Source organism: Neolamprologus multifasciatus, chromosome 14, assembly GCF_963576455.1.
Source record: "Neolamprologus multifasciatus chromosome 14, fNeoMul1.2, whole genome shotgun sequence".
Lineage (NCBI taxonomy): Eukaryota > Metazoa > Chordata > Actinopteri > Cichliformes > Cichlidae > Neolamprologus > Neolamprologus multifasciatus.
Genome location: NC_140452.1, coordinates 19,144,298 through 19,162,238, shown reverse-complemented (window position 1 = coordinate 19,162,238; position 17,941 = coordinate 19,144,298). Strand labels below are relative to the sequence as shown.

The following is a 17,941-nucleotide window of genomic DNA, read 5'->3' as shown; positions in this document are numbered from 1 at the left end:
GACCTCAATATTACTGAAGCATTGTGGGATCATTTTAACAGAAATGGAACAAAAGACAGTCAACATCCAAAGAAAAGCTTTGTAGACACCTGAAGGACTATTACTATTACTGCTTTTATAAAAAATTAAACGATAGGCTAGACAATGAAACTACTTTTGGCTGCTCCCTTTAGCTCTGTATATTTAATTTGGCAGTTTTCTTGATTTTTTTTTTTTTTTTACAATAGAAGTCCTTCTTGATGCAAACCTGATGGGGATTTGTCTGCTTCCATCATTAATGTTTCACTCAATAAAAGTGGGCATACCAAATATTGACTTTCAAGCAGAATTTGTTGCCTTTAATACTGTACTTACACATGTCTGCAGATGTTACAGTAAACTGTTACACCCATTTCCCACTTTCCCAAATATGAATAAATGTGAGGTGGCTCAAGTCTTAACACATTTACATTCATTTCATGCACACTGCCACCTAGTGTTTTTTTTAAAGACTGCATTGAAGTTAAGTCTGGTGAAACATGTTTTTCTTTCGTTTTCTCACATTCATCCAGAAGCAGCTGTTGCAGGATGATGGACAGAACACACTGATGAAGAAGGTGCTGGACACCTACTTGCTCTTCTTTCAGATCAACCAATCAACTGCTACTCTACGGCATGTCTTTGCTGCACTCAGGCTTTTTGTACAAAAGGTCCGTAAACCTTTCTTTAATCGTACAACATATTATTGAAGACTCGAGTCATTATCTTATGGTTAGTTTCGTCTTTCTCTTTTTCTGTAGTTTCCCAGTGCATTCTTCCAGGGTAAGGCAGACCTGTGTGGCTGTCTTTGCTACGAGATCCTCAAGTGCTGTAACCATCGATCCAGCTCCACCCAGACGGAGGCAGCTGCCCTGCTGTATTTTTTCATGAGAAAAAACTTTGAGTTTACCAAGGGAAAGTCGATAGTTCGCTCACATCTGCAGGTCAGTTAATATAAAGAAGTAAAATGACTTCATTTGAGTTTTGTGTACTTTGCGCATCACCGTTTCATGGCTATACTGGCCACTTAATCCTGTCTCCGCTACAGGTTATCAAGGCAGTGAGCCAGCTGATAGCAGATGCTGGAATCGGAGGCTCGAGGTTTCAACAGTCTCTGGCCATCATAAACAACTTTGCTAATGGAGATGCACCACTGAAAGTACAGAATTCCTTAAGCTTTTAAAACACCTTTTCTATCAATAATTATCATCAATCGTGTACTTTATATTTAATTTTACTTTTGTTTTCTACAGAACACACCGTTCCCTGCTGAGGTGAAGGACCTGACCAAACGGATCAGGACAGTTCTGATGGCTACAGCACAAATGAAGGAGCATGAGAAGGATCCTGAAATGCTGGTGGATCTGCAGTACAGTCTGGCCAATTCCTACGCGAGCACCCCTGAGCTTCGACGCACTTGGCTCGAGAGCATGGCCAAGATTCACGTCCGCAACGGGGATCTCTCAGAGGTTAGAAATGTTGCATTTTGTCAGGTTCTCAGACTTCAGAAACATCAATAATGTCACATAAAAGTAACAAAAACATCTAATTTCTGTCTTTCCCTCAGGCTGCTATGTGCTACATCCACATCTCAGCCCTGATTGCTGAATCGTTGAAGAGGAGAGGTTAGTCCACACTTTGCTGCCACTTTTGCCCTTGCGAGCTTTTTGCAGCATGGTTTGTGTGTATCTGCACAAATATCTGTTCATATGCAGTGCAGTGAGATTTCTGTATATTTGTGCATCTCTGCAGACATGCTAACTTGAGTTCATCCAATCACATACAGCAGCTTCTCACAATGGAATACTTTTTTCTCTTTGCTATCATAGTCATCAAACCTTTGAGGCATCAGTCCTTCATACATTCACTGTTCTTGATGTGTATGCCTGAAAGTGAGGACAGTTTTCATCTGAGTGTGACTGACTGAGAACTCATGGGAAATGATGTTTGATTCCTGTTCCTGTCCTGTATAGATAGACCTTTCTTTTATATTTAAATTCCATCCTCCTCTTAGATTGATGTCCACACATTTTCCTGTGCTTCACATTTTTCTGTGTGTGCATGCTTCCTCGTGTAAACAGCTTGTATCTGCCACTCGGTGTTTCTGACGTCTTTTGCGCATGGCTTTACTCACTGAGCTTGTGGGCTAGTTCCTAGCATAGAGTGCCAGCAGTTCAGCTGCTTTGTGAGCCTTGTCCTTGAGCATAAAGTGGCAAAAGCAAGTGGACATAAACTTTGTAAACCTGCTCCTCCTCCCCTCCTACCAAACAGGCTACTGGAGCGCTGACAAGGCCAGGATGTCCAGTGTGTCCCCTGAAGAAAGCCCTGTCTATAAATGTAGCTCCTTACTAACTACCTCCCGAGATCCAGACAGTGAGTGTGTGCGCCTGGGGGTCAGCTGGGTGGTGTTGGGGTTGGGTAGAAACATGAATGTAGAAACAGAAAGACCTGAATGTGGTTGGTAGTGAGTGTGCACTTATATTTGTTTGTACCTTTTGAATTTTTTTGCAAGCTCTGGATATTGAGTGGTGGACATGATTTGGATCAAAGGGACATCAGGTTGTCCGGTGGTGGTTTAAATTTGAATCACTTTTCTACACGGTGTATTGCATTTTGCAGTAAATTGTTCTGAGGACCACTGTTCTTGCCTTGATGGCATGATCTTGTGCCAGGTTACGTTTTACTGTCACTGTGTCTGTCCACACAAGTCTCACAGGATATGATGCTCAGTGTCACAGGGGTTTGATGTGAAGCACACTCACATTTGCTGTTTTTGCAAAAACTGAATGCTTGACTGTAAGTCTCGTATTTTCTTGCAAGACTGTGATAGCAGATGTATTTTAAGCATCTATACGTGCGTTTACATGCCAAACATAGCACCAACGATAACGTGTGATGTCTGTAGGAAGTATGCAAGTGTGTGTCTTTTTAGTAATCGTGCCCTGATATCACTTTCACTTGTTTGACACACCAGCATCCTTCTCCATGGGCTGGGCAGCATTTATGTGCATCAGCCCTAATGTTAAAGAGGAGGGAGCCATGAAGGAAGACACTGGTACACAAGACACGCCATATACTGAGGTCCGTGTTAGCCTTTTTGTCCTGAACAAAACCATTAACTCTGTTGGATTTAATCATCAGAATCACTGTTGCCGGTCAGATTTTTCTCTTATATTCTTTGTGCTCTCATTGCACTATGTAGGACACCCTGGTGGAGCAGCTGGAGCTGTGTGTGGACTATTTGTGGAAATCGGAGAGATACGAGCTCATTGCTGACATCAACAAACCTGTAATTGCTGTCTTTGAAAAAAGAAGAGATTTCAAGGTAACGGCTTTTACCCTTTCTGTGTAAGTGTGTGAAAAAATGTGCAGTGTGAGCTGCGTATGAAATTATTTGTGTGTTTGTTTCTTTGCTTGTGCCTACAGAGGCTATCAGAGCTGTACTATGACATCCATCGCTCCTACCTGAAGGTGACGGAGGTGGTGAACTCAGAAAAGCGTCTGTTTGGGCGCTACTACCGTGTAGCTTTCTACGGACAGGTGAGTGTCTGCTTGAGCTTACCTTCACAGACTTTTAAGATACAAAGGACAACGAACAGTCACTGTAACTACACGTTTAACGAATACATCGGAAACACCACTAGGTGGTGTGTTTTTGCACATAAACTTAACTATGTGTGTAGAACTTCATCAGTTCTACACACGTTATAATAGAGATATAGATTTCCTTAACTGAAATCTATGGAAAAAAAATTCTGCAACTGCAAAGACAGTGATAGAAGCATATATATCCAGCTATCTATATGCAGCTTTTATGTCTTGTTGACTATTGAAATGGAAGTTATTTAGTTAATACTTTAATTTACAATTATTCTAATGATAAATCGTTGTTTAATTGCAAAGCTTCTTGCCATCAGTAAGCTTGTGATCATTTCTTTGTTCGCATACCACCACGTGTCAGTGCCAGAAATCTCAAAGGTTTGGTAAATAAAAGTGAAACTGTCAGGATAGCTAGTCTTTTTTGTAATTTGGATAACTAAACCTTGTAGAAAGCTTAATATTGAATTCTACTTGGCCCTGGGTTCATCTTTGAAGCACTGGCTTTATCTCCAAAGGTGCATTGTGTGGTTTGGGCTCGTTTTTTAAAAACCTGGCTGCTTTACACAGGATAGGTGTAAAATAGTGAGACTTTCAGATAAAGAAGAATGTAGTACCTGGTCAGTGAGGCATGGAAATGGAAAGCAGGACACTAGATTTGTTTTGACTGAATCAGTGTCTTTAATTTCTCTGTCTGCTTTTTTTTCTTCTGTTTTGTTGTATTCTGTATCAAGAATATGGTAAGTTTTGTATGTCCTTGATTTTCCATTTTCCTCAATGCTAACCACTTTTACCTTTCTTCTCCTTTTACCACTATTAACATCTGCTGCTCTTACCCTTTGAAGGGTTTGTCTAAGGCTTGCTGTGGCCCATTTCACTTCCCATTAAGCCCAACAATGAAACTGTTTCCTTCTTAAACATTAAGACGAGCTGATATCACAGAGCAACAGTGAACCAGAAGATAGGATTTACTGAAACTCATTCACCCTTGGCATTTGACTCCAGTGCCGCCTCCGCACTCCCTCATCCAGAACTTAACACTGGTACCCTGGTAGTGTTGAGATGTTCTAACAAAGTGACAAAGTTTTTGTATCTGAAAGCACAAGTGACTCAAGAAACCCCAAGAGAGCAACATCTAATGTGCTGTGAAAGCAAAAGCAACACATCCTATGAATCAAAAATAAAAGACTACATACACACCAAGCCCACCAACATGTAACAAGCTTTGCTGATTAGTGTGTGCATATGTGTGTTTGTGTTCTGGTAGGGTTTCTTTGAAGAGGAAGAGAGCAAAGAGTTCATTTACAAAGAGCCAAAGCTGACAGGGCTGTCGGAAATCTCCCAGAGATTACTCAAACTCTACTCAGACAAGTTTGGAGCTGAAAATGTCAAGATGATCCAGGACTCTAATAAGGTATCTTACAGAATTTGGCCACTAAAATGAATGAATTAACTTCTGTTGGCGCTGCAGTGTGTTGCTTATGTGATAATATTGTGAAATTCTTTGCTAACAGGTAAATCCTAAAGACCTGGACCCCAAGTTTGCTTACATTCAGGTCACATATGTAGTGCCCTACTTTGACGAGAAAGAACAATGTGACAAAAGGACCGACTTCGAGAGGCATCACAACATCAACCGGTTTGTATTTGAGACACCGTTTACGCTGTCAGGAAAGAAACATGGGGATGTGGAGGAGCAGTGCAAACGGCGCACCATACTGACTGGTGAGTATCTCTTCTTTGTTTATATCTCTGATATATACATATTTTTTTGAGTCACCAGAACATACATTTGTCCTCTTTCTGTTACTGTATCTGACAGACTGTGTGTGTTTTTCTGTTCTTTAGCAAGTTCCAGCTTCCCTTACCTTAAAAAGCGCATCCAGGTGGTGGAGCAGCAAAGCACAGAAATGAATCCAATTGAAGTTGCCATTGACGAGATGTCACGTAAAGTCTCTGAGCTCAACCAGCTCTGCAACATGGAGGAGGTGGACATGATCCGGCTGCAGCTAAAACTGCAAGGCAGTGTCAGCGTCAAGGTGGGGATTCTCCCAAACTATAGATACACACATTTTACATAGGTTACTCTGGTGTTGTCTCACTTGATCATCTCCATCCAGGTGAACGCAGGGCCCATGGCTTATGCCAGGGCATTTTTGGAGGAGAAGAATGCTAAGAAGTATCCAGACAACCAGGTCAAACTTCTGAAGGAGATTTTCAGGTATGATTTTAAGTGTTGAGCTAGCTAACAATGATTTAGTCCACTGTCAGGAACCGCAAAATGTAATACTATTTAAGTTTCACTCAAAAAAAAAAGTTAAACACATATCAATGATCAGCACATTAACATAAGTCAAACTTAATCCGCCCCCTGCAGGCGGTTTGCAGAAGCCTGCGGTCAGGCTTTGGATGTAAATGAGCGTCTGATCAAGGAGGACCAGCTGGAGTACCAGGAGGAGATGAGAGCTCACTACCGGGACATGCTGACTGAGCTTTCTGGGATCATGAATGAACAGGTCTCACAATGCAAAGACTAATGAGTGTCCAGACTATACTGCCATACATTCTTTAATTTATTTGTTGGCAGTTCAGTTGCATGGCATACTGAGCACCCTCTTTTTTTCTTCATGCATTATTTCAGGAGGCAGTTATTATTTTCATGGACATCCTCTTCTGTTGCAACCTTTTCTCACACTGCTGCTTTTAAAAGCTTCCTTGCCTTCCATTCATCTTCTCTGCCTAACCACTCCCTGTTCACTCTCTGTAAAACTGCTGTCATGTCATCAGATTTCTTTACAGAAAGACATCTTTTTCGCCTTTATGCTTGCTTAACCCACTTTATTGTTACCTGAAATCCCAGCTCCCAACTCAGGAACCAAAGTGCCAGACTTGATATTTGCTCGCGTTTGCATTTTTCTTATTCCAATTGCAGCTTTTTATTCTTATTCTTGTGCAGATTCCCCACACAAGACAACCAGGAACAGAAAGGCACAGCACCTACTGAACGGCCAGTAGACTCGCCATAAACATTTTGTCCCAGTTTGAGCCTCAGAGTGACTCATTTGATTGTTTCCGACCTTTTTTTCCCCCTGAAGCAGTTGGCTAGTGGAACTGTGACTGATGAAGAGTGTAGAGGACATTAAGGGAAGAAGTGTGTAGACTGTGGTTGTGGTAGTCTGTAGTCCTGTTGTTGAACTTTGTTTACAGTAGAGAGCAGACTGCTGGACTGTTAGCTACTGTACGTTTTGATTTAAAAGACTTGGTTCGTGTGTCGTATAGATTTCCCTGTCCCCTCAAGTGATTACATTTGCTTACATATTGGCAGACAAACCTGCAAACAAATTCAAATGCACACAAACACACAACATGCGCCTTCTCTCCACATCCCTGACCCTTTAGAGAACAGTGACCTTACTGAGCTCGAGGTGCGTTCAGCTGTATGAAATATAAAGCTCTCTGGTGCATTTTGATTACAGTTATTTTTACATTTTTCTGTGGAATATTACTGAATTTCAAACTATTAAAAGAAGTCTCGCAAGACAACTAATGTGAAAATGGCAAATGATTAGATTACAGGTTTTAATTAGCCAAGAATGTGAGGAGTTGAACGCACCTCCAGTTCTTGTTTGAATGTAGAGCAGCTCCACATTGCTACTTTGTATCCTAGCTAATGATCTGGAAATATCAGCTTGCCAATTTTCAAATGGAAACAGACAAAAAAATATGTTTTGTAACATTTTTATAATTGAAAATTCATTGTTACTGTTATTATTTCCTGTACTGTTTTAAATTGTAAATAAGAAATATTAATATTTAAAAATGTTTGAAATGTTGCTTTTTATAAAATATACAATATATAAATTTGTTTAGCTGAATAAAAACAAACAAACAAACAAACAAAACTAAAGTTTTATGTATAACATTTAAATAAAATTTTGTTAATGTCCAAAGATCATGACTATGTTTACGTAGCTTAATTTGTTGTTGTGAGTCCTTTGTTGTTTTTTATAATTGAACCTTACATTATGGTTACAGGTCCTCTGCTATGTTGTATCTGTAAGTTTACTCATCCAGTCTGTGTCTTGGCTGCAAATCTGCATAGCAGCCACTCATATTCTGTCTTGCATTGGCCTGAGACCGGCTAATTCATTAATTAGACATTTTAAATTAGCAAACTCAGGCAAAGACAAAGAAGAAAAAAACTTCTTTTTTTTTAACTTTGCTCCCTGGTGTTATAAACAATGGCTCTCTTTATCACTTATGTGTGACTATTGTTTTGGGTTTTTTTGTGTTTCCCTACATCTTCAATGTTGACTTCATATATTTCACTATAGCCACATCTTTCCCCTAAATCAGAGCATTTTACTAGTTTTACTAACCTGGGAAACACAACTTGCACTAATCAAACAGACGAGACATTGGAGAAGCAAAACAGAACATGAGTACAGCGACAGAAGACTACCAAAGTAAAACAGGAAATACAGGGAACACACAATGAGACGCAGATGCACACAGAGACATGACTGGGGAAGAAACACAGGGCTAAGACACAGACAAACAAGACACAGACGAGACCAAAACATGAACAGGACCAAATACTAACTAAGATCACCAAAACTAGAAATATTGAATAAACTCAATAGAATAAGTAAACAAAACCAGGAAATATAAAATACACCGAGAACATAATGAATCAAAAGACACAAAACATTGGGTCAACGACCCAAGTACCCTAACACTGATGGCTACATTGTGATCATAAAGGCATGGACATGGTACACCACAATACTTCGTAGGTAGGTAGACTGGTCTATAAAAAATACTCTTTGGTACAAAAGGTTTTAGTTCCAACAGTGTGTCTTTGTCCTATTTTCCTCCCCTAACTCTAACCGGTCACGACAGATGGCCTTCCCTGTGTTGAGGGTTTCTTCCTGTTAAAAGGGAGTTTTTACTTCCAACTGTTGCCAAAGCGCTTGCTCATAGGGGCTCATATGATTGTTGGGGTTTTCTCCGTTTTCTTTGTATTATTTTAGGGCCTTTACCTTACAATATAAAGCACCTTGAGTCAACTGTTTTTTGTGATTTGACACTATCTAAATAAAATTGAACTGAAAGGGCCCAAAGTGTGCAAACAAAATATCCCCACATCATTATACCATCAGCAGCAACCTTCTGTTGTCCAATTTTGGTGAGTGAATTGTAGCTTCAGTTTCCTTTTCTTAGCTGACAGGAGCGGCACCCAGTTTCTGCTGTTGTAGCTCATCTCCTTCAAGGTTTGACATTGCCATGTTTAGAGATGCTCTTTTGCATACCTTACTGTTGCCTTTTTATCAGCTCAAAGCAGTCTAGCCATCAACAAAGCATTTTCATTGCAGAGAGCTGCCACTCATAGGATGTTTTGTCTTTTTGAATAATTCTCTATAAACCCTAGAGATGGTTTTGCAGACCTTTTTTAAAACTATTATTCAGTATATAATACTTCAACACAGCCTGACATCAGACAACTGTCATCAGGTAGAATTCCTTGATTTAATTCATAAGGACACTCAAAAGCTATACCCACATAGGCAGTTGAAATTAAGTAACATAGACACATACTCTCACAAATGCATCTGTCAGTAGAGTGTGTTGCACTGACTTTAGCACACTGGAGTGTATAAAATTGTGGTTGAGGTTTCATTGAAAGTGACATGGCATTAAAATTTAGTGTGCTCCCACAGTGACCAGTTTTCCAACGGATCTGATGTCAGTTTTTTTCCACTTGTTGGGTATAATTACTGACCATGCAGAGATACAGCAGCAGAGTGCTTCTTTACTAATTGATGCTAAGCCTGGGGTTTGTACACGGCACATAAAAAGAGGTTAAGTGGCCCTGAAAATGCAGTTGGTGGTAAAAGACAAAATATGGCCTTTATTTCTCTCTCACTCACTCACTCGCCATCTCTTTCTCACACTTGTCTGTTGTTGTTATTGCAGTCTGACAAGACAGCTGACAAATTTATGTCTCTCTCTTCACACTCCCTCTGTTCCACACCTGAGTTGCAGCAGATTGAGTTGCACTGACTCTCTACAATAAGTCCTCTACACAAACTGTTTTTCTGCCAGCCAATCGGCAGTACTCCCATCCTCAGTCTCATCTCTCTCACCTCCCGCCTTCTCTGTAGCCTATTTTGTGAACCAGAAAGGGGAGCTTATTGGGTTTCTCTCCTCCACAGACTAGTTTATGTGTGCCTGTCTCCATCCCAGTGGCCTAGACTCTGGGAGGCTCGGGTTGCCCTGAGCCACCACCATTCAGTCTAAGTCACACATGAGAAAACCAACTGGGGCTCTATTTTAATTTGTTAATTAGCTAAACACCCTTCCTTACATCACTTGTATATTATGGATTATGCCATTTTAAATTATGTGGGTAACCTCGGTTTTTGTTTGAGTCGGGCCAACTAGGGTACACGCTCACAGACTTTCTGGTCTATTTATAAGGGGTCACAACCTGTTGCCACATGAGCTCTACTGGCACACCGGACCATTCATCCTGACTATGGAAGTCCCACTGAGTGTAATTTGCTGAAATTTTCTTTGGAGTGCATCCTGTTGCATTTCATGTTTGTTCCTTCTCTTATTATTATTATTATTATTATTATTATTATTATTATTATTATTATCAAACACCTGCTTTTTTTCTGCTGTCTTTTTCTTCAAAACTGCCTGCAATTTCTGGTTTAACCCCCCTCCTCCCTTTCATCAAACATGCATATTCATGAGACAGAGGATCATATAGCCTATTAAATAGACAGAATTAATATCTGTCTTCTGAGTGAAATTGCTCATATTGAAAAAACACTCACACTGTCATTGTGCAAATAATCCATTACACTTATTTTTTTTAAATGCTCTGCTCTAAATGATCTTATGCATCAAAATCAGGGCACGTGCACACACACACACTGCAAAAAAAAACCAAAACAGAACAGGCCCCTATTCAGTCTCACTCCAAGATTTGTCTTGGCTGACAGATTTAATTAATATTTCAGGGGGAGGACATTGTAATCCCAACAGAGAAATGACCCCCACACAGTAAAGCTGGGATCCCAAAATCATCCCTACACCTTAAACATATAGTTGCTACAAATATTATAGGCACAAAAACGATGTCAAAAACTCATTTTAAGTGCCGCTCTAGCTTTTGTGCAGTGCACAATTCATTTCCGACCCCTGCTTAGTTTTCCTGAAACCGGACGCCGGGCGTGATGAATAAAACATTCTTTGTGTGCTGCTGGATGATCACCGGAGCGCTTTCAGCTGTACAAGTGGTGAAAGGCGATGTAATCTTCCCCATAACAAGATCTGGACCGAGATTGACAGACGCAGAGAACCTGGAAAGCCTCTAAGCAGGAGAACCACAAAAGCTTTGGGGACCGCAATGATAAAGCCGCAGGAGCACGGTGAGCTTCTATTGCGCGACTCCCTGCCGGTGTTTGGGAAGCCGTGGTACTGGCACCGCAGCAACAGCACCATGGAGAGCACCCGCAGCCTGGCGCAGGTGATCATGGAGATGCGGGACGAAATCAAGAAGCTGGAAGCGGAGAACCGGGAGCTGCGGGGAGACTTTGGTCAGCGTTCACTTGCGGCCATGCCAGGAGAAGCTAGTCCCGTGTCATCAGCAGTTAAGAAGCAGGCTGACAAGGATGATAACCCTTATGTGAACCTGAGGCGAAATGCGTCTGCGCCGGTCCTGGAGGGACAATACAAGGGTAAGAGGGAAGTGGAGTGGGGCATCAGACTGAGTTTAAACTAATAAAATAGTATGATAGGCTATCTCTTAGGGTTCTTTATTATATAAAAATTTACTTTAAAACTAGAATTAGGGCTCATTATAGGTTCGTTCTAATTCAATGGTCATCCTTTTTTAAGGAGATTTGAAGAGATTCCTTATTCACAATAAATGGCAACAACGTATCTAAGGAAAAATCAAAACATGTTAATTATAGCCTTTTATAATATTCGTAAATTTAATATAAACTTTAAAACGTAATATTTAGAGACACCTCAGAACATGACATTACTGTTTCCTGTCTATAGGTATCCCTCCCCTGTAAAATAAATAAAAATCTTTCCATCCATCATGTTTGTGCTGTTTCACAGAAAACACTATGATGACTGTTCGGAGGTACTCTACAAGTTCCAACCTGTCTGGCGTGACTGTACGGGACGGAAGGATTAACAGGGTCCGGCCAAGCAACTCTAGTTGGGAAAGACTGCAAGAAGAAATCCAACATGGGAAAGGTGTCTTTGGTAACTCAACGAAGGAAGACGTGGGAAAAATTACCAACCGGCACTCCCTGCAGGAATATGTTCATAAAAACAGGTAGAGATAAATACTATAAATGCCCCAACTGTAGCCTCAAACAAAAATTCATCTTAAACTTGACCTCACAGCGGCTTTAGCTGCTGTTTCCATTAATGGCTAAATTCAAAGTACTTTGTTCATTGCTTTGCCTCAAAAGGCTAGTCTTTATAGAGAATTTCTGAAACTGCAGCAAAATTATTCTTGTGTTTTCTTTGCACCTTAAGGTCCAAGGTGAAAACTGTCACCTTCCTTCTACCTGTGGATGACATTTACACCAGTCGACCAGCTCTGACCAAACACCAGGAGGATCCTAAACCGTCTGACCTGGATTCCATAACTGAGACGGATTCTTGAGAAAACAACCAGACTTTAAATGAGGCAAAATTCAGACATGAACTGAGCCTCTGTGGCCTGCGACATGTGACAGGTTGGCCTCTTCATCTAGGCCAACGTATACTGGGCTCTTAGTGAGTGAGCCAGCAGACCGATTTTTATCACACCTGACCACACAAACAGAAGACTCTGGTTACAGGTGTTGTTTTCATGTGACCATGGTCAACAGTGATGAAGCACAGAGCCCTCCGGAGCGAGGATCAGATATCTGGTCTCTTCACCTGACCCGGGGTGTTGCTTGAGAGTGACACACACACCTACAGGTGACAACCCTTTTACGGACAGCTGTGGTCACTGACTCAGACCTCATGAGCGATGTTTTATTTATTTATTCATCTTAGTTTCTTTTCACAATGTAAACTGAAGAAGATGGTCAATGGACCTCCTGAAGATGACCTGCTGTTCCTGAGCATGTATTTTGTTTTCTCAAAACCAAATCACAATCTCTGCTTTCATGTATAAAAGTCTTCTTAAAAGAATCCAGTGTTTGGATTATTTATATTAAATATAAATGGTATGAAAGTCATGTTTAAAAGAGACTGTTTTATTATTCCATAGATAGATAATCATTTCTCAATAACATGAAAACATTTTGCTTACTGTGCCACTGTCACTGTGCAGGGCAGACACAATTAAAACTTCTAATATAAGACGCATGAGCTACAACCAAAGCATATAATCATTACTTGAACTTCACCTGCAACTTCAACATTTGATCTGCAACATCCAATAAATGACACATCTACAGAAAACCTTGTACTTTGCAGCAAATCACTCTAACTGATGAAGTACAGAACATAATCTCTGCAGCAAAGTTATTTTGTCAGTAGTTGGTGTCAGCTGCAAGGGTTCATGCTCATCATTACACCCACTCTTGCTGATAAACCATTTACAGCCTGTAAACTATTATGTATGGTATTAGCAGCTCAGAGAACTACACAGAACTGGGTTTGGCTATGTTTTCTTTCGATATTAGTTTCCAAAGAATCACCCATCAAGTTTTGCTCCTGCATGTCCACATGGCTATCACTGTCTAATTCCTCTACGGTTTTCTCTGTGTATTCTGTTTGGCCAAATTTAGCAGTAGCTTGTAACTGGTCAGGAGCTCCATCCTCTGATTGGTTTTCAGTGTCGAGGCTTCCATAGCTTTCTGAGTCGGAGGGCTTGAGAATTGGGCGGATTTGAATCTCAGACAGATTTGATGATGGCAGAGATTCACTTGGACTGTCTTTGTAATTCATTGGGATCAAGAAAGGCTCATCTTTGTGCTTTGTTTCAAAACCTGTAAAAGAGGACAAAAACACAGTCAGAATTAGAATACTTTATTCAATCTAGAGGAATTTATGTGGTCACATTTGCTCCAAGACTGTTTCTATATACAGTTGAAATTGAGGTGCCCCTCTTATCATATTGATTTTGTTATTTTCTCTGTAGAGGATGTGATACTAAGGCTGTGCATCTATTGCAGTGTGCACTTATGCTTTAGATGGAGGAAATGTACAGACAGAAATGTCAAACAACCATCAGTTATAATTTCAAAGACACACAACAAATCACTACATGTGGTCTATACAGACCTGGCTGGTAGCTTCCCTGGCTGCTCTCCTCTCCATCTGTGGCCTCCAGGTCACAGAGACCCATAATCTGCTGCTCGCTCACTCCGGTGTTCCTTTCAAGAAAGTAAGTGGTCATACTCCCCTTTCCCTTCACCTCTATCTCTCCTCGTTTCTGGATGACAAAGCATTTGTTCTTTAAAGCCCTGAAATATATGAACGCAAGACTTAGAAATAAAGGCAGTAATCATTCTGATGATAACACAGGTTTCATAGCACATGAAAGTGTGTATGGATGCAGGTTTTCTTGTGCAATATTATGTGTCTCCTCACTGGTATACAGTTGGGCTCAAATGGATCTTGTTGGGGAGGCCGTGACTCTCCATACGAGAGGCAGTGTTGACAGTGTCTCCGAAAAGACAGTAGCGTGGCATCTTTTCCCCAACTACACCTGCCAATACAGGACCACTGTGGAGACCCACACGGATCTACAGAAATACAAAACATCACACAGATGGAGTTACATGTGTATATTTGGATTCAAACTCTGGCACAGGTGCATTTGGGGGAGTGAAAGAAGACTCCTTCCACTCGAAAGTGTGTTTTTGTCACTGCTGCTTACAGCAGAGCTACCGTAATGGTGTAGCGCAATAATTGAGTAAAATCACTTCCATTTCACAACCGTTTACTTAAGAAGTGCTCTATAAACTTCCTTGCACCTGAATGGGTCCTCCAGTTATGGGGTTAATAACTGCCTTGGCAGCCATAATCATGCCCAGAGCAAAGTTGGCCACCCTCTCAGCATGGCTGGAGACAGGTATAGGAACCCCACCTACCACCATATAGGCATCCCCTATGGTCTCAACCTGGTAAAAACAGAAAAATACTCTGTCAGGTTCAAACAGATGACATGATGGGAAAAAAACCAACCCGTAACCAAAAGCTTTATGGAAATGCATGAATGGTTCTTTTATTTTCCAGTGAAATGTACATGCAAAAAAACAGGTTACACCATTCATATTTACCTTGTAGACATTGTGCACAGTGGTGAGTCGGTCAAATTGCAGGTACATGGAGTTAAGCATATGAACGATTTGAATGGGTTCACACATGGCACAGATATTGGTAAACGTCACTACATCACTGAACAATATGGTGCATTCTTTGAATTCTCCTGTAGGACACATACACACAAATTAAGATGCAGCCACATCAGATAGGCCCAAACAAATTATCCAGTATTTATATCTTTTAACTATCTATTAACCTGCTTCTACTTTTTTGCCCTCTTTCAGCTGGTTGGCTACATGCTTAGGCAGCATGGCATACAGCAAGTTCTCTGTCTTTCTCTTCTCTTCCTCAAGGTGCTGGGACAGGATGCGGAGCTCTTCCTTCTTCCTTTCCAGCTGACTGGATAGCTCCATTTCAGCCAGTCGCTGGTGATTGAGTAGGATAAGGTCCCGGGTGACATCATGGGGTGCAATGTCAGAAATGTGCATGTGCATTTCCTCCAGCTCCTGAAGGCTTCTCAGCAAAGGAGAGGCTTGATATAACATGAAGCGCAGAGAAGGCATCCAGATCATCTGACCTGAAGACAAATAACAGAAGATGGAAAAAAATACACACATAAGAAAAAGAAAATGTTTCTTTCTTTTTACCTCTGAGCTGAAGCATAGGCCGGTCTTTCCATGCCTCAGGCATCATTTCCCTGCGAGTCTGCATGACAAAGTGGCTGTTGATGAACTTCCGGATGCTGGAGATCGTGAAAGTCACCTCAGGATGCACAATGCTGAAGTACTCATCTAAATGGATATTCATAACCTGCAGCCCAGGGACAGTCCTTTGGAGATTCACTCCAGCCTGATGCACCACCAGCTGTACCGCACACCACCCACCATTAGGTTTTCACCGTTAATATTATATGACCTAATTATTTATGACTCTTGAGTTGGTTTCTGCAGAGACTGTTCATCGCTAATCTAAACTATATATATATTTGTGTAAATTTTACCTGCTCGTCAAAGACTACATGGAAAGGGAAAGCATGGCAGAAAGTCTGCAGGTCAATTTTGAGCTTCATGGGATACACAGGTTTAAAATTCTTCAATGATTTGCCTGTAAAGCAAAATAAATGTTGTAAATATATGTTATCTCCAGTCTGATAGCAGTCGTTGGGCACAGCCCATTGCTCCACACTTTATGTTAACTGTACCTTTTCCAATGTGAACCAACTCCTTTGATGTCTGCCAGTGACTCCTGGGCATGGTGAAACTGATCTTTGTTTTCTTTTCATGATCGGAGTGTTTGCATAAACAGAAAGGAGTTAACAATTTTATTTTATTGGAATTCTATTTAATTTACCACTTCTAAAATCTAACCTTTTTGATCCCGACGGTGGCATTAGGTTCATCAGTCAAAGAATGAAGGATCTGGGCCTTTGATGAAGCATCGGTTTTACTGCTAACTAGGAAAACCACGTGCTCCTTCTTTCCAGTTCTCTCCAGTTCCTCTAGCTGGTTAACAATCTCCATTGTTATCTCACTGTTGAAAAAATCCTTAGCAACAGCACCAATAATACCTACAAAAGAGAACACTTGGTATATAGATCCAAATACTCCATATTAAGAATGAGAATAATGTAGCTCAAAATTGTTATTTCTAAAGGAAATGTTTCAAATAAACCAGGAACAATGTGACAAAGTCCTCTGCGGTCAGAATAATAATGGAGAAGCATGGTTCCATCAGGGTTCCTTTCCACTCGAAAAGAAGGTGCATTCATCTCCTGCAAGAATCAAGCAGGGAATAATAAAATATATCTCCATAAAAAAAGAGGAGGGGGGGAGACAGATGTGAAAGCAAGTACCTTATAGGAGAGCGACAGGTAGCTGTGAAGTGCATCCAAATTCTCCGTGAATTCAGACAGATTTCCTCCTAAAGTCCGCAGCATGTGATGGTAGCCAGAGCGTTTGCAAAACTCAAAGAAATACTCTCCGAACTGCCTCAAGACTACCTCTGGTTTTACTCCTGAAAGTAAATAAATAAATAAATAATTAAAAACATGTATGACTGGAATTTTCAATTTCATATATTGAAACAACTCGTGAATGGAAAGACACCTAAAAGCTTGCAGGCCTCTGCCACTAAGTGCAAAGTGATTTCATCTTCGTAGACTTCATGTGTCAGGAAGGTGTCCTGGACTCCAGCTTCATCCCTGTGTATGATGATGATGATGATTTTGGGAAGACAATATGTTTATTTCCTGATATGTTTTAAGAATGTAACAGAAATGTGTTTCTGCTGTAAAAATTAATTAATAAAGCAAACAGATTTTAAAAAATTCAACTCTCTCAAAGGGAAATTTATCTTTTACCTGAGCTTGACCCACGCCTCCTCGCCAAACTTTTCCACTACCAGCGATTTCAAACAGGCATTAATAAATCCATACTGTCGGGAATACAACAAACAAATCAGGCCAGCTGAGAAACTAAGATAATAAAAGACAGCATACCATGAAAAGCAGCATACCATGCCTCTGTGCAGTTTGGCTCAGTTTGTCCACCAGCAGCTTTCCCCTTCAGGATTATCGTCACACCGCTCTCTCACCACACCCAGTCTCTTCTCTCATAAAATAACCAACAAGAAAATCCAGCTTGTTTAGAGACTTCCCAGTCTCATCTCCACAAAGGAGTTGTCCAGTCCAGCCTCGTGCTAACAACCACCCCTGGGGTCTGGGTGACATACAGCCTCTTATAAATAACACTTTAATAACAGGGACTCAAAAACCACTGTAACTCATAACTGAGCATGAGTTACAATTGTAGCAGCCAAATTTCTTTTTTTTTTTTTTTTACCCATTTTAGGAGGGTTAAAACATGTGTTCTTATTGTCACATCTAAGTAATTTTGATTCATATATTTGTATATGTGTGCAGATAAACAATTCTTTGTATTTGGACCATTTTAATCAATAACAACTAGAGGGTGCTGTTATTTACATCGCTGATAATGCAGGAAATTATAACAGAATTTACTTT

The 17,941-nt window shown here is 40.6% G+C and overlaps 3 protein-coding genes across 11 annotated transcripts in view; 2 read left to right on the top strand and 1 right to left on the bottom strand.

Moving 5' to 3' along the window:
• The window catches only part of dock10 (dedicator of cytokinesis 10), a 64,778-nt gene extending 57,210 nt beyond the window's left edge, over positions 1-7,568 (top strand). For 5 of the 9 annotated variants that reach the window (XM_085183931.1, XM_085183930.1, XM_085183935.1 and 2 more), the window contains 15 exons: positions 552-689; positions 780-962; positions 1,067-1,177; positions 1,272-1,487; positions 1,586-1,643; positions 2,290-2,391; positions 2,993-3,099; positions 3,221-3,343; positions 3,445-3,564; positions 4,883-5,029; positions 5,130-5,340; positions 5,464-5,654; positions 5,736-5,836; positions 5,993-6,131; positions 6,572-7,568. In XM_085183931.1, the coding sequence (XP_085040057.1) occupies positions 552-689; positions 780-962; positions 1,067-1,177; positions 1,272-1,487; positions 1,586-1,643; positions 2,290-2,391; positions 2,993-3,099; positions 3,221-3,343; positions 3,445-3,564; positions 4,883-5,029; positions 5,130-5,340; positions 5,464-5,654; positions 5,736-5,836; positions 5,993-6,131; positions 6,572-6,619 (1,995 nt within the window). In that variant the 3' untranslated portion in view covers positions 6,620-7,568. Of the gene's footprint in view, positions 1-551; positions 690-779; positions 963-1,066; positions 1,178-1,271; positions 1,488-1,585; positions 1,644-2,289; positions 2,392-2,530; positions 3,100-3,220; positions 3,344-3,444; positions 3,565-4,882; positions 5,030-5,129; positions 5,341-5,463; positions 5,655-5,735; positions 5,837-5,992; positions 6,132-6,571 lie in introns of those variants that run through there. The other 4 variants (XM_085183929.1, XM_085183933.1, XM_085183934.1 and 1 more) reach the window with 4 other exon arrangements.
• Positions 7,569-7,694: 126 nt separating this feature from the next.
• LOC146503940 (uncharacterized) lies at positions 7,695-15,627 on the top strand. The gene is made up of 3 exons (XM_085183960.1): positions 7,695-11,366; positions 11,758-11,980; positions 12,187-15,627. Exons 1-3 carry the CDS (start codon positions 11,036-11,038, stop codon positions 12,314-12,316), a joined length of 684 nt encoding a protein of 227 aa, XP_085040086.1. The 5' UTR covers positions 7,695-11,035; the 3' UTR covers positions 12,317-15,627.
• LOC146503939 (guanylate cyclase soluble subunit beta-2-like) lies at positions 13,282-17,151 on the bottom strand (the record flags this gene model as incomplete). The annotated part of the gene is given in 12 exon segments (XM_085184384.1): positions 13,282-13,637; positions 13,933-14,114; positions 14,242-14,396; positions 14,628-15,082; positions 15,176-15,496; positions 15,567-15,783; positions 15,920-16,059; positions 16,061-16,193; positions 16,287-16,486; positions 16,591-16,690; positions 16,772-16,932; positions 17,025-17,151. Coding segments are annotated over 12 exon segments (2,547 nt in total), but the record flags the coding sequence as incomplete, so codon positions are not given.
• Positions 17,152-17,941: the final 790 nt, after the last annotated feature.